Source organism: Xyrauchen texanus, chromosome 20, assembly GCF_025860055.1.
Source record: "Xyrauchen texanus isolate HMW12.3.18 chromosome 20, RBS_HiC_50CHRs, whole genome shotgun sequence".
In the NCBI taxonomy this organism is placed as follows: Eukaryota; Metazoa; Chordata; class Actinopteri; order Cypriniformes; family Catostomidae; genus Xyrauchen; species Xyrauchen texanus.
This window is the reverse complement of record NC_068295.1, coordinates 22,750,017-22,766,400: the sequence shown is the minus strand read 5'-3', so window position 1 is coordinate 22,766,400 and position 16,384 is coordinate 22,750,017. Positions and strand designations below refer to the sequence as shown.

Below are 16,384 nucleotides of genomic sequence, written 5' to 3'. Positions count from 1 at the left end.
AGCTGCATTAGCCATGGAATCGGTGAACAAGCACATTCGGAAAGGCGATTTGCAAACATTCACAAAGTGCGATACTTACATCTTCAGGATATAAAGCCGGAACATGAACAGTTGGTACTGATCCATGCATGAGAATCACATTTTTGGAAGATCCTGATTTATATTGGCACTCATTCACAAAGCAGTCCGGTGTAAAATTATTTGCACAAACATACACAATTTTTTTTTATGTTTTGGGGCACATTTCCTTCAAAAACAAAACTTGTCCACTGCATCTTCAGTGGCTCTGATGCCGAGAGTACATGAAGACTCTCATGTTCACTTTTACAGCCAGCTACAGAACACTTATGATGCTTACGAAGCTGAGACATTATTCTTCTCACTGTTTTGCTCCAGCTCAGGGAAAGAAAAAAACACGTGCCATGTCTCTTGAATTTCTAGGCATCATGCTCTTTTCTCTAAACATGCAGGCTTCCCTGCCTAAAGAAACTCAAGACTAGTTGCACGTCGTTCTCTGGTCAGTTTGGGTCGCATAACGCGATCTCCTGTCCCTATTAGGCCACCTCAATTTTGCCATGCGCATCATTCCTCAAGGCCGCTCCTTCATTTTCCCGCCTCCTCACACTAGCTCATTCGTAGACAACCTCTCCTACATATCAATCGATGATGGCTGCCGCAAATCTCATGTCCCTTTTCACGGACACGGCTACCACCATAGGATTTGGGGGTTACTTTTTAGGATCATGGTTCACAGGGAAATGGCAAGACAAATTTTTCAATATAGCTCCTATGCTCATCCGCTCTCTTTGAATTTTATCCCATCGTCATGGCCAGCGTTATATGGGGTTCCCTTTGGATAATTATTTGCTTCAACAGGAAATGTCTAAAAAAAATAACGCAAATTGGCCTGTAAATATGATGTTCAAACACAAGGAATGTTGCGTTAAAAGTGTGAAGTACCTCTGTAGATGGATGCAAAGTATATAATATATATAATTATATGAATATATAATTAAAATAAAGTATTAGACTAAAACTACACCTGTAAAATCTATTTTTTACATCCTTTTTTTACATCATTATAACTCTCCTAAGTTTTACCTCATACATTCCTTCTAAAGGGATTTTGTTCCATTCTCACTCAAAGCGCTCACGCTTGTTAAAGAGTGGTGTGCTGTCATAGCAACAGTGTTGCCAACTATTTTCAATGGAAAGTAGCTAAAGCCTGCTCGAAAAGTAGCTAAATGTCGCCAGATGACGTCATGCGTCATTAGCATATTAATGACATCATCGCGTCGTATTTGTATTCTGCCTAATTTGTCGGTACTGTAGCCTTCTTCAGTTTATAATAACGGTTATCTCCCCTAAACCGTGCTCATACTGTTTTTATATAAGTATATAGCCGAATGTCCAGTAAAACGGTTCTCAATTACATATTTTCTGTTAGACAACGGAACGGAACTTAGCTAACGTTACATGTTTATGAGTTTGAAGAAGGTTTATTGTTGTGTTTGGATAAGTAAAATGTATAGAGTCTGTAAATATACGATCTGAAGTCGGAGAGTTCAGAAACCGAACCGGAATGAACTAAAACTCTGATTAGTAGTGAATTGCTCATGCCAAGAAAAAACGGTCAAATTAAATGTTTTGAATTAAAACAAAGGAGAAGGCAGCTGCTATGTGATCACTGATTGGTTCCTGCTAACACAGCGTGCACATGCGCAGCTCATTCATGTCTATGTCCGCTGGCGTGCAGTCAACGGAATGTGCTGCTCCTCTCAGCCGCTCACTGAACAGAGCAGACGCAGCGGGGAAGTAAGACCTCACGCTTGCAGTACTGGCGATATTTGGAATTTGGAAAGTTGCTAAGGTTTGTCCAAAAAGTCGCTAGATTTATCGCTAGTCGCTTTTTTGAAAAAATGTCGCTAAAGAGGTCTGAAAAGTCGCTAAAAATAGCGACAAAGTCGCTAAGTTGGCAACAATGCATAGCAACCATGTTAGCACAATTCTCAATCTATTTGCATAAATAATTTAAGATATAAACAACTATTATAACAGAACATCACTCACAGATAATGATAAACAGAAACTACAAGCTCTGCTATCTAATTTGGATGATATGTATCTTCGAAAAGCTGAAGGAGCCTTCATAAGTTCCAGTGCTAAGTGGATTGAGGAAGGGGAAAGAAGCACTTCATATTTTTGTCGTCTTGAAAAAAGAAGGCAGGAGAGACTTTTAATTAAAACATTATTGATTAACGGCAATGTAGTTACAGATCGATCTCTGATTACTACGGAAGCTGTCTCTTTCTATAAAAAATTATATTCCTCAGCCTTTTCTTCGGATGATGCTGAATCTTTCTTTAGCCAAATGAATGCTCTAATTCCCCGTATAGATGATGAGTATGCGTTGTAATGTGATGCTGATATTACCTCTGTTGAGCTGGATAATGCTGTAGACAACTTATCGTTAAACAAATCTCCAGGTAGTGACGGCTTTACAGCTAATTTCTATAAACACTTCTGGAACTTATTAAAAGACCCTTTTTCTCTTATGTTAAAAGAAGCTACAGATAATAGGACATTCCCCTCTACTATGAAACAAGGAGTAATAACCTTAATCCCTAAACCAGATAAGGACCCCAAAAGTCTTAGATAACTTTAGATCCATTACCATATTAAACACTGATTATAAAATAACTATTATGTAACTATTATTTATGCTAATAGATTGAGAAAATTCCTACATAAAATTATAAGTGACTCTCAATCTGGTTTTATGAAAGGAAGATCCATCCACAATAATATCCGTTTAGTGCTAGATATTTTAGATTACAGTGTTATAGACGATGATGATTTTATTTTATTTCTTGACTTCTTTAAGGCATTTGATTCAATCAAACACCCATTTATTTTCCACTGTTTAAGTTTATTTGGTTTTGGAGAGAAATTTATAAGCATTATAAAATCTCTTTATGAAAATTAAATAGTTCTATTTCCTTACCAGGAGGTACATCACCCAGATTCCCTATCAAACGTGGAGTTAAAAGGGTTGCCCCTTATCCCCATTTCTCTTTATAATGGCTACAGAGCTGCTTGCTATCCATGTTAAAAATTCTAACATTGCTCCATTAGAGGCTTTTGGGCAACCAGTAATCATCAGCCAGTTAGCTGACGACACTACCATTTTTATGAAGCAGTTGTCAGAAATTCCGAAAATTCTACAAATTATTCACACCTTTTCTAAAGCCTCTGGCTTAAAATTAAATCTGAACAAATGTGAGTTAATGCCAATTAATCAATGTCAATTAACTGTGGCTTACAAAATCCCTATAAAATCCACAGTGAAATATTTAGGAATATATATTTCCAAAGACTCAATTGAACACGAAAATATGAATCTGTGGAAAATTGTTGATATGTGCCAATCTAAATTTAATTTGTGGTTATTAAGAGATATTAGTCTATTGGGAAGAATATTTTTTAACTAAAATGGATAGTTTATCTAGGTGCATTTATCCTGCATACTCATTGGCAATTCCAAACAAAGTGATTAAAAAAATTAATCAGATTAATTTTGATTATATCTGGAGCAAAGTTGACTAAAGATTTCAAGGAGGGAGGTCTACAAGCCATTGACTTTGATTCCATAAATAGTACCCTGAAAATTAACTGGTTAAAATCTTTTCTAAATAACAACAACCTTTGGTTACATATTCCCAGAGAAAGTTTTTAAAAATTGGCAGGGATAGAATTTTTACTTAGATGTGATTTCACTCCCCAACGTCTCCCTGTCAAACTATCCCAGTTTCACCAGCAAGTCTTGTTGTACTGGAAACTTTTATACAATCATCATTTCACGCCACATAAGACCCCTATATGGAATAATAGATATATCACAATAAGAAATAAATCACTATATAATAAGGACTAGATGGAGAAAGGTATCTGGTCGGTGCTTCATTTAGTCAATAGCAGAGGATGTTTTATTTCATATGAGAACTTTTGTCTTAAATATGATATTATCTGTAATCGGAACACATTTAATTCTATAATCAAAGCTATCCCCAACTCTATTATATGTCTAATCAAAGGATTCCTTTCAACCTCTAATCCCACCACCCTGTGTCTCCCATCACTTTTAATTGGTTACGATTTCAAAGAAATTACATTTACAGAAATGTGTTTGATAACATTGTATTCGCTTTTGTAGGTTATAGAAACTTGATATCACATTTCTTCTCAAAAGAAACAATTTACAGGTTACAAACGAATTATTTAAAATTCCCATTAACCCCCAAAGCCAAGGAAATCCGTTTCAAAATTTTAAATGATGTTTATCCTTCCAGTGAATTTGTATGACAAAGATTTGGAATTGAAACTAGAAATTGTGTATTTTGTGATGAAGTTGAAACTACTGATCATTTATTTTTCCATTGTATGTATGTAGAGGCTTTATGACTTGACATTCATGAGTGGCTTTTCCCAAAGGTTCCTCTTCTTTCAGATTTCTCTCATAAGGACATTGTCTTTGGACTTGTTATGAACAGATACAAAGAGGATTTTCTGGTTAATGACATTCTTATTTTTGGAAAATTTTATATACACAAATCTAAATATTTGAAAGTTAAACCCAGGGTTTCTGCATTTCACAATGCGTTTCTTTCTTACACAAAGGCCCTGCAAATGATGAAAAGTAAATATGCACAAAAACTTTTTTAAATAATTGAAGAATATGATTTAAAAAACAAGCCCTAGCCTTTTTTTTTTTCCTTTTTTAAAAAAAAAAATATTTTATGTTTTCTGTAATGCAATTTTGCACCTGATTTCATTGTTATATTGCAATGATATATGATTGTTGCCATGCTGTTTGTATATGCTATAGTTCAATAATAAAATAAAATAAATAAATAAATAAAAAAGTTCCGTTTCCGTTCGTGCTAGCCTTTTTCTTGTGCAATTGGAGCAAACGGGTAAGTAAAAATGTAATTTGATGTGGTCCCCCATTGACCGCCATTCAAGTTTTAGCCTATGATGAGATCCGCTTTCGCGAACACGGACGTGTGAAAATTGTCCAGTTTACCACGCCTGCGCACTTCCTCACAGCAGAACTCTAGTCTACAGCAATGTTTTCCACATGGGTCGATATAATTGAGTAACTGTTTCCGCTCCTGTGGACGCTTGCTTTATGCGCTAAGTCTGTGTACTTGTAAAGGAAACATTAATTTACTTTTTCTCATATATTTTGCTTTTTGTCTTAGGTAAGTACACTGCTTACTTATTTGCAAAATAATATCCCTGGTATTGTGGTATATGCTGCAAACTGATGAAGAAAATGTGGTCCATTATATAAGGTTAAATTAGCTAGCTTTGCTTAACATTATGAATGTGAATGATACTCTAAATGACCAAAATCTGGTATTAGTTGCCTTTTATTTAGAGTTACTCTTAATGAGTACGCTACTTTTTATTACTTTCACTAGTTGTCCTTTCAAAACAAACAGCTTGTGTTATGTATTACAGTATGTATATGCTCACATTATGTTGATGTATATATAATTTAGGGCTATGTATTACGATTCGATAAGCATAACGTTACAGAGGCCATGATACAATACGAAAATGAACACTTGTTCATTTTGAACTGAATTTCTCCTGATCTTAACTCAGTGGTTTAAGGCTCTGGGTTACTGACCAAAAGGTTGGGGGTTCAAGCCCCAACACCACCAAGATGCCACTGTTGGGCCCTTAAGCAAGGCCCTTGACCCTATCCGCTCCAGGCACGCCGTATCGTGGCTGGCCCTGCACTCTGACCACAGCTTAGCTGGGATTGGTGAAAACAAAGAAATTTCACTGTGTATATATATATATATATATATATATATATAATGAAAAATGTATGTTGTGTGACAATAATAACGTCTTTCTTTTATTAGTATAAGTTATTTATAATAAACTGTATAACAGTTTCGTCATAAATAAAAAAAAAAAAATCTATAATTTTGCCCCATTCAAAACACAGTAAGTTCCATAAAGCAAAATAAATAATTGTTAACAAAAAAGCAAATTACTTTTATTGGCCTTTCTGCTTTAAAGGTGTTGTGTGCTCCCCTTACAATAGTTTAAAGGATTCTGGCTCAAAATGAAATCCTGTTTTTAAAGTGTTCAACTGGTAAGGCCAAACCTAAACAACTTGATTCTTGACACAAGTCAAACACAACTCATTTCCACACACTGTCCTTGTATTCTAATGAAGAGTTGTATAATAATCATAACATGAAACTGTAATTAGTCCATTTTATATACATTTTACACAGGAAGAGTCACAGATTTTAGGCAATGCAAAATATGCTGTGCTAAAATCAAGTGAAATGACATATTGGCCTTCGTTTGCATTTTTGTAATGTAGTTAGTCTAACTCACCCATGCATTCGATATTTACAAAGCCTCCATTGTATATCTTTGGCATTTTACCCACCTTGTTTGAAAGCAGGGTACGAAACGAACTTTTTTTGACCCAGTTTTACCAGTCACCTTTTTCCGATATATATACAGTATATAGGCTTTTCAAAATCCATGCACAGTAGAATGTGAATGCTGGATTTTAAGTGATTTAATTTCAAAGCACCTCCTTCGATTGCCGGGGATCATTTGTAGCACTCGCATAAACAAAACTGTTTGCAGGCCACTGACAAATGAAACACGTCATATGCATGTTCTGTGAGAAGTGCTTGTGCTGCAATCATGAGCGTTAGAGCACCACTGAACATCTCCACAAACAGCAAATCAAACCACTTTTTTTTTTAATCTGGTGACAAATCTGCAAGAATTTGCTTTAATGACTTAATGTTGTTTCCTCTTTCTTGTCTGTGTCTGAAATCCAGATTTTGTCATTGAAGATGACAGACCGTTATAACATCCACAGTCAGCTGGAGCATCTGCAGTCCAAGTACATTGGCACGGGCCACGCAGACACCAGCAAATGGGAATGGCTGGTTAACCAGCACAGAGACTCTTATTGCTCCTACATGGGCCATTTCGACCTGCTTAATTACTTTGCCATTGCTGAGAACGAGAGCAAGGCTCGGGTTCGCTTTAACTTGATGGAGAAGATGCTGCAGCCATGTGGCCCGCCCGCTGACAAACCTGAAGATGCTTAGGGATTGGCCTCCTGGACTGAGTTCCTACAGTTTGATGTTTTATAAGGCTGTGCTCTAGATGCTTTAAGAGATCATATAGAGAGAGACCCTGGACACATGGGGGATGTGGGTGCTCTTTTAATCCTCTTGTTTGAGGACCAATAAATGTCCATGGCAAAAGTGCCATTTTTGGGGATATTGTATTGATTGTTTGACCACAAGCGTGTTTGAAGAAAATAAAGATGAAACCGTATACCCCTCAAACAAAGACATTGATTTTATTGATGGTTTATAATGTATGATTATTGCTTTCATATAGGACCAGAGGTAGCCACTATCCAACATAGTGGCTACTGTAATTGGTGGAGTTTTAATCTAAGCAGTGCATTAAAATCTCCATGAGAGCAGTCAGAAGTAAGAATTTGGAATCTAGACCAACAGTTGAATAGTTAGAAGCAAAAGAATAGTTTTGTTTTTTTTTTGTTCTGGTTTGGCCAGGAGACCCAGACCTGTTATAGGGGCGATTTTACGCTTCATAGTGCTGCCCTTAACCTCTCATTGGGGAGAAAAATGAAGAACAAAAACATAATACAAAGATATCCAGTACAACAGAAATTGTAAGCTGTGAAACCTATCTTGGTGGGGATCAACCCACAACCTTTGTGTTGTCCAGAATTTAACACACTGCAACACTCAGTTGACAAATTCCATAAACGCAAAGAGAAATTCTAAGGATAGAGTCAGCACACAAATGTGTTGGTTATATTTTGAATTATAGGTGGTGCTATACAACTTACTAATTACAGGACTCCTACCCCCAACCCTGTGGTGGACCAACGACTGGCTGACGACCTGAATGTGTTCTATTGCAGATTCAAAAGGCCCAATTTCACAACCCACACGCACTTGGACCTTCATTTCACACAAACATTAACACCTCCTGCAACCCCCCTCCTGCTAAACAACCTGCACTCAAGATCTGTGAAGATGATGTGTGCCGTGTCTTTCGGAAGCAAAGGTCAAGGAAGGCTCCAGGCCCAGATGGCATCGCACCAGCATGCCTTCGTTCCTGTGCTAACCAACTGGCTCCCATCTTCACTCAGATCTTCAACAGATCACTGGAGCAGTGTGAAGTCCCATGCTGCTTCAAACGCTCGATTATTATCCCTGTCCCTAAGAAACCAAAAATCACAGGACTTAATGACTACAGACCTGTTGCCCTGACATCTGTGGTCATGATGTCATTTGAGAGATTGGTGTTGGCCAACCTGAAGGACATCACTAGACCCTTTCTGGATCCCCTTCGATTTGCTTATCGAGCAAACAGGTCTGTGGATGATGCAGTCAACATGGGATTGCGTCACGTCCTGCAACATTTGGACAGACCGGAGATATACGCAAGGATCCTTTTTGTGGACTTCAGCTCGGCTTTCAACACAATCATCGCAGCTATTCTCCGGACTAAGTTAAACCAACTCCCTGTTCCTACCTCTACCTGTCAGTGGATTACCAGATTTCTGATGGACAGGCAGCAGCTTGTGAGGCAGGGAAAATTCACTTCCACCACCTGTACCATCAGCACTAGTGCCCCCCAGGGATGTGTGCTCTCTCCACTACTCTTCTCGCTCTACACAAATGACTGCATCACCAAGTACCCCTCTGTCAAGCTCCTGAAGTTTGCAGATGACACCACGGTCATCGGCCTCAACAGAGATGATGATGAGTCTGGATATAGAAAGGAGGTTGAACGGCTGGATGTCTGGTGCAGTCAAAACAACCTGGAGCTGAACACGCTCAAAACGGTGGAGATGATTGTGGACTTTAGGAGGAACACCCCAACATTGTCCCCCCTCACCATTCTAAACAGCACTGTGGCAGCAGTGGAGTCATTCAGGTTCCTGGGCACTACCATCTCACAGGACCTGAAGTGGGAGATACACATCGACTCCATTGTGAAAAAGGCCAGCAGAGGTTGTACTTCCTTCGCCAGCTGAGCAAGTTCAACCTGCCACAGGTGCTGCTGAAACAGTTCTACTCAGCAGTCATTGAGTCTGTCCTCTGCACTTCTATAACTGTCTGGTTTGGTGCAGCTACGAAATCAGACATCAGAAGACTACAAAGGACAGTTTGGTCTGCTGAGAGGATTATTGGTTGCCCCCTGCCCCCCCTTCAAGAACTATACACTTCCAGAGTGAAGAAAAAGGCTAGGAAAATCACTCTGGACCCCACTCACCCTGCCCACTACCTTTTTGAACTGTTGCCTTCTGGCCAGCGCTTCAGAGCTCTGAGCACCAGAACCGTCAGCCACAGGAACAGTTTTTCCCCTCAGGCTATCCATCTCATGAACAATTCAATTGCCCCATTGAGCAATAATTATGTGCAATACACAGTTTAAGTCTATTTATATTATCCAACTTTCTGCCATTACTTACATTGCTCTGTACATAATATACTTTATTTTTGTTCTTTATATAACAGATTGTATTAGATTTGCACTACGTGTGTGTATGAAGGTGAGTGTAAGTACGTATATGTATAATTATTTATTTTTATTCTTTTTTGTTTTTAATTACCTATGTCTTGCTGCTGTTTTTGGTATTGTTTGTATTGTTGTACACTGGAAGCTCCTGTCACCAAGACAAATTCCTTGTATGTGTAGCATACTTGGCAATAAAGCTGATTCTGATCTCCAAACTATTTGGGTACATTTAGGACATTGTGTTGCTAATGCATACCAATTTTCTTTGAAATGTGATAAAGCGTTCTAAAGATACATCACTTTTTCATAAAATCCAAAATATTGGAGAAGCAATATGATCAATGTCGTAAAAATTGGTATCTTTGAAATCAATGACTCACGGAATACATAGACACCAAGCTTATGATTGGGGCATATGGTTCAAAGGTTATGGGCAAAAATATAAATTGTTTGGATTTCTTGAGCAATAGATGGTGTTGTCACCAATTATTGCATGTACCCTCAGATCATGGTCCTGATGAAGCATAACAAGCCTGTATGTGTAACTGTTTTCAGAAATGCAAGAGCATCTCATTATATCAAGGAAAAGGGTGACAGCATTATTCTGTACAAGCCACTTTAATCGTGTACTGTTCTTTCAATATCTACAACAGCAATACAGAAGTCTTCTAGAATGAGTTGTTGCTACAACTGATCCACGATTGTGTGAATAAGAGTAAGTCCAACACAAACACATATATGTCACTATCAAGACAATGCACACCGATACACAATACATGACATGTCCTGTGCGTCAATGGGAAAACAGTTTAATAGCAAAGCAGACCCGTTTTGCTGACTTGCACACAAATAATTCCTGGAGAGTATCCAGTCTTCACAATAATAAGCTTTTGCTTGATCATTTACAAAAATGACATGTTAACACAATCAGTTTAGCTATTATATTGATATGCTTAACATATTATAATAACAACTATAAGACCACTACAGGATTTTTTCCAAAAAGTTTGATAGATTAAAATTGCTTTATTGTATGCACGTACGCCATTTACAATAAAACTAGCTTATTTTACAGTTGCTTTTCAAAAATGTATTTTAGTTCATGCCTTTCAACATGTGGAAGTAGCCGATGTAATTAAATTCATACTCATAATTATTCAACATCTACATTATAAAATGTTCTGAGAGTAACTGTGCATGACTTTAAAATCCAACATAATCTCATAAATGTAGATTTTACATTGAGGATACTGCTCCGTATAAAAGCTGTACAATTTTAATGACAGTTATTCTCAATCAAAGGCCAAAGATCATAATCAAATTGGCTTAAAAGCAGAGAATTCCATAAAAGGAATTTACTCTTTCTTTTCTTTTTTTTACTATAGTGCTCATCATTTGTTTTTGGAAGCACCGTGAAATGCTGCCATATATATATATATATACACAGCCTGAACAGTTTGCAAAATGAGTGCACTCATAATGTCTGGATACCCAGCCCTTTCTATTCACCAAGCACAATAACAAATGGTAGCAAATAGATGGTGAACTTGGGTATTATTAATACTAGAGGTACTATCATGTATAATTATTTCTTCTGAAGTTTTTTTTTTTTTTGTAGCTATAAGCTATCCTATTAATTTGTATCCTATTTTCTAGTTTTTGTAGTTATGCATTTTAACAGCCACATTATTCCATTATAAAAATACTGAAATCCTGAACTCCACTTTTTATTATAAATATCGCAAATATGCCCCATATATAATTAACTTTAAATATGCTTACTATGCAATGTAATGGATTTGTGAGAGTTTTAAAAGTGCTGATATACTAATATATAATTATCAATACTAAAAATGACTTCTTAATGGTGCTACCTTGATTAAATAAAGGGTTACATGTATATAAACGTGATCTAAAATTCCTTAATAGTGAGACTGAATTCTAATTTGTAAATGAGTGTGCTTAAAGTTGTCAACCCGGATCAGGGGCAGACAGGCGCCCATACGGCAGGCCCAACGGGAAACCGCGCCTGACCAAGATCAAACTCACTCACTCATTTAAAGTGGCAAATAGTTAAAAGTGTTTTTATCCTTTGGATGTGTTGTTATTCAAAATAAATCAAACCAATGTGCAATATACTATATGTATTCACATATATCATACATAGTCTGTACAATTGATTTGAAATAATTTAAAACAGTTTCCCTAATTTCTAACTATATAAACAAACAAAATAGAAAACACTCTGACACAAGACCAGGTAATTATATCAAGCACCAAAATGTGCAGCAATACAATAATGCCATTTCATCATGTACTAAAATCTGCCTTTTCATAAATAAGGAGCTCTTACCAATTTTGAGAGTAAAACTATTGTTGAACAAAATTAACCTACTTGCAACCACTTGCATATTGCTAGGCACAATAAAATCCTCCAATTTGTTTTTGAGAAAACCTAAAATCAGTAAGACAATAGCTATAACTTTGGGAAAACTCTGATAACATTTAAGAGGAATGAAAAAAAGGATATTTAACCAGTGCTGTAAATAAACATGGATTATGACAAACATGATTATAGTCTTTTCCTGAACAACAGTTACAGATATGTTACAACATGACCATGTATATCAAGTAATCAGACATTTAAACAAAAAACACTGTCAAGGCACAACATACATCTGATTACATTCTAATATATTGAGGACGTTATTAATCTGGATACAGATGAAAAATGGCAGTAATAATCCTGGACCTTGTGATGTCCAAATGGACCTCAATATCCATTTAATGTACACAGATGGCAAGAACCATGTACGTATGTCTTATAAAATCTCACATGCATGGATATTCATAGATATGTTATTACTGGACTCTGCACTGGATACTGCAAGAAAAATGTAGTATATACAAAAAAACAAATATAAATCCTCCGAGCTGCTGTTTGCACACAGCAACTATGCAGGAATGAGCCACTGCATGTGCAAGTTTTACCTTGATAGAATATCAGGGACACTTGTCCTTAGTGTGTGTAAAAAATTCAAATAAAAGATATGAAACAACTGGTCGGAACCACTGCATTGCTTTATCTTGTTTTAAGGTCCCTCTCTTTCTCTCTCTGTTTTCAGCTTGCAATGGCATTCGAGGCCCATTTTAGCCATGCTCAACCCCCCCCCAGTGGCTGAACGCAATAACCAAATACAGGGCAGCCAGCAGGGAGCGCAGCAAGTGCCAGAGAATCGCCAGCTGCCGCAGGGAGTCAGTCTGTTTGCCTCTCAGCAGGGAGCATGGCGTAGAGACAGGAAGAGAGAGCCTCGAGTTAGCGGCCTTCCAGCACCCCCACCACCAGGCATCGCCTCAGGGCCGATGAAACCTGCCAAAACGGAGAGAGCAGAAGCTATTTTTGGACCGATTCCAGCAGACAGAACAAAAAACAGATCTGAGTAACATTTATGGGAAACAAGGCATCTATGTGTGGGGGAAAAGCAGCTGATACGTTCTTATCATCATTAGCATTACAAGTGTATTAACCGGGTGAGGTACTTGTCAAACCAAGATTCCGGCCTACATAACAGGTGTCTAAACAATGCATTAAAAAAACACATTGTTTTAATTTTAACTAGTCCATCCATTTCCACCAGTTTTACACATATCATAGCAAACATGATAGACGGACATATCTTATACTGTAGAGCAGGCCAATTCAATTGGTGGCCGGCAGGCCACATCCAGCCCGTTTTAAATTTTCACTGGCCTGCATGAGGTTGACAGTTGTCTGGGCTGTTCACACCAAATGCGTTTTGTGTATGTTCATGCTGTTTTACAATTGTTTTCCTATGTAAACTTGCCCTAGATGGACGTTGCGCTACATCTCGATGCTTTTACAGTGTATCTTGCATGAGTGCCGCATTTTTTTTAGACTCTTTTTAGAGGTTGCACTACAAATAATCATTATAATTCATTTTGAGGCAATAAGAAGATTAAAAAACAAATCATGGACGACTGATAAACGTGAATTCGGAGAAACAGAAAAGTTCTATTAATTAATTTTGGTCAAGAAAACTTTCCATTTGAAAAGTCAGAAGTTAAAATCATTGCATCTATAACAAACTTCACTGTTATCGTTCAATAAAACAATTTAGTATCAGTGTGATTTCTCTCTGTTATGGACCAATTTTGAAAGCAGATTTTAGTTGTTGTTTTTCTGTCATTTTATTTTTTTATTAGTTATTTTTCAATATGTTTTAAGTTCATTGTGAAATATTCATATATATATAGAAATATAGTAGTTTGACAGTGTTGGGAGACTCCATTGCATCATTCACAGTGCATTATGGAAGTGAGCAGTCGCTGCAAAGCTCTTTTGATGCACTTTGTTTTTGAGATTCTATGATTGGTGGATCTTTTCTTTGCTGTAACATTAATAGTGTAGTTATTCAGCACAAATTCTGCCATTCAACAAATTCCTATTAAAGGAATAGTTCATCCAAAAATGAAAATTATATATTGTTATGCTGAACAGGCCACAACAGACTGAAGGGATGCAAAACGGCAAAACGATATTCAAAAAAGGACAGCGACACCCAAAAAAAGTTTGACATTTTTTCAATTTCTTACATCTAGTGTTTTGCTTCAGAAGACATTAATTAATCCAGCAGTCGTATGGATTGCTTTTATGATGGCTTTATGTGCTTTTTGGAGCTTCAGAAATTTGGCACCCATTCACTTGCAATGCATGGATCTACAGAGCTGAAATATTCTTCCAAAACTCTTTGTTTATGTTCTGCTTAAGATAGAAAGCCATTCACATCTGGGATGGCATGAGGATGAGTAAATGATAAGAGAATAAAAAAAGAAAAATAGGATTTTGAGTATGCCCCAAATTCAAGGAGACAAAAAAGATAAGTTGCCTCCCTCTGAAACTTTATACACTGGTGTTGCTGTTGGAAAATGCTACTTCAGATAAATGAGTGCTTTTATATTATTATATATATTATATTTATCTTAGTAATTTTGGTTATTTTCTTATCCAAATGGGTTTTAAGGAAGCACTGCCTCCCTTGCATTCTTGGAGAAAATGCTCTTGATGTAGAATCAGATTTCTAAACAGGTATACTGATGTGTTTTTTGTACATAACATTAGACAAGAACCTTTCAACCTCCTTTGATCAGGCTGGTAGTACACAAGTTTACCTGGTAAACTGTCTGCTCTCTTCATGGACTTCCATCTCTTTGCTTTTAAATTCATTGAGCTCTTTACGTATAGCAGCCTGTGAAAAAGAAAAAAAGGAGTAAAAAATGACACAATCAGTTCTGTATATTTGTAATGAAAATTTGTAATGCCGAATACTTGGGGAAAAAAGCTTAATCACAATGTTAATGTAATGCTTTGTAATGTTATTTACAAAAACAGCACTTGTTCCCAATGCTCTACCCAGAAGAAACAATTACAGCTATTTGTAATTTTATTAAATCTAATTTTATTAAGACAAGCCACACAAATAAGATGCACAGTAGGTGGCATGTGTGACCATACACAAGGTAACCGATACTCCACTATTGCTGACATTCTACATTTATTATTATCCAAATAAAATAATAAAATACACATGCATTTAGGCCTACCATGAGGCTAAATTCCCCTTGTCAGCAGACAAGTCTTTTATTATCTAAATGTATTGTTCATATTGGTTTTCAATCATAAACATTAATGTGACGTGCATGCCCAAAATCTCAGAACTTAGAAATATCTAAATTTAGTAAAAGATTGAGGTATGAGAAATAAAAAAGGTAGGTATGTACGTATCAGAGCTCAAGACGCATACACAATTTAAAGCTACAGTAAGACAGAGAAATGGATTACTTTGTCTGCAGGGGTTAACCTGGTCCAGGGCTTGTCAGCACGCCGATCATAGTCTTTAGCTTCTGTGACCTCCACATATTCATGGAACCGCAAGATTCTACGTGCCACTAGCTCTGCAACCGTGGGCCGCACACTTAGCTGCATAAAGAGAGCAATTTCACAAGTCACCTATTAACTTGTACAGTCATATTTAACAGGGGTTAAAATTTTCTAGGTAGCTAAAGTAACACATTAAATGGGTATATGAACTGATAAAATCTTTGATAAAGAGGCAGGTAAATACACTGATGTTAGGGGATCTGACTGACCTTACCAGTGCAAATATCTGCGACAAGCTTCTATGCACAGATATTAAAAGCCAATGGCAACAGATCGAAATTCTGCAGTCATGACATGCGGCTATATGTGTGATGGACACATTACGTTGTCCATTATTGCAGTTTCAGCCAAAACAGCTCAATTTTGAGAAAACATCTTTAATTCACTGTTGATCCATTTTATAGATCTGGTCTATTTGCCTGTTTAATCCTGATTCCCTATATAAAATGGGGCATTAAGTGCATGTTAAATTAGAAGGCCCTAATTAAAAGTGCCAGACCGCAAGCCACTTCTGGTCACTGCTCTTGATACAAATTAGGAATATAAATGTGTTTACACTCCCCACAGCACCACACTAATTTTAATTCATATTTTAAAAAACAAAACAGAAATGCAAATGACTGCTTAGTTTAATTTCGCAATAGCAGAGGAGCACCAGAACATTTAAAATCATACATTTAACTATATCCTCAAAATGTCATCTAGTCATGTTCATGTCCAGCTCTTAACTAACAAAATAATTAGTTGAGTTAATAGGTTCTTTGTATTTTACTCTTTTTTTCTTCTTCTTTTTTTTACTTCAATGTA

General features: G+C 36.8%; 2 protein-coding genes across 5 annotated transcripts in view; one reads left to right on the top strand and one right to left on the bottom strand.

Moving 5' to 3' along the window:
• The first annotated feature begins 5,116 nt into the window (after positions 1-5,116).
• LOC127661093 (splicing factor 3B subunit 5) lies at positions 5,117-7,392 on the top strand. The gene is made up of 2 exons (XM_052151656.1): positions 5,117-5,261; positions 6,885-7,392. The coding sequence occupies exon 2, from the start codon at positions 6,900-6,902 to the stop codon at positions 7,158-7,160; it is 261 nt and encodes an 86-aa protein (XP_052007616.1). The 5' UTR covers positions 5,117-5,261; positions 6,885-6,899; the 3' UTR covers positions 7,161-7,392.
• Positions 7,393-10,228: 2,836 nt separating this feature from the next.
• LOC127660934 (phosphatase and actin regulator 2-like) overlaps positions 10,229-16,384 on the bottom strand; it is a 72,945-nt gene continuing 66,789 nt past the window's right edge. For all 4 annotated transcript variants that reach the window (XM_052151424.1, XM_052151427.1, XM_052151426.1 and 1 more), the window contains 3 exons: positions 15,479-15,616; positions 14,809-14,885; positions 10,229-12,988 (listed from right to left, as the gene is read on the bottom strand). In XM_052151424.1, the coding sequence (XP_052007384.1) occupies positions 12,973-12,988; positions 14,809-14,885; positions 15,479-15,616 (231 nt within the window). In that variant the 3' untranslated portion in view covers positions 10,229-12,972. The remainder of the gene's footprint in view (positions 12,989-14,808; positions 14,886-15,478; positions 15,617-16,384) is intronic.

What these genes read in the sequence shown, in the direction of transcription:
- LOC127661093 (XM_052151656.1), top strand. Translation starts at nt 6,900, where the DNA reads ATGACAGACCGTTATAACATCCACAGTCAGCTGGAGCATCTGCAGTCC.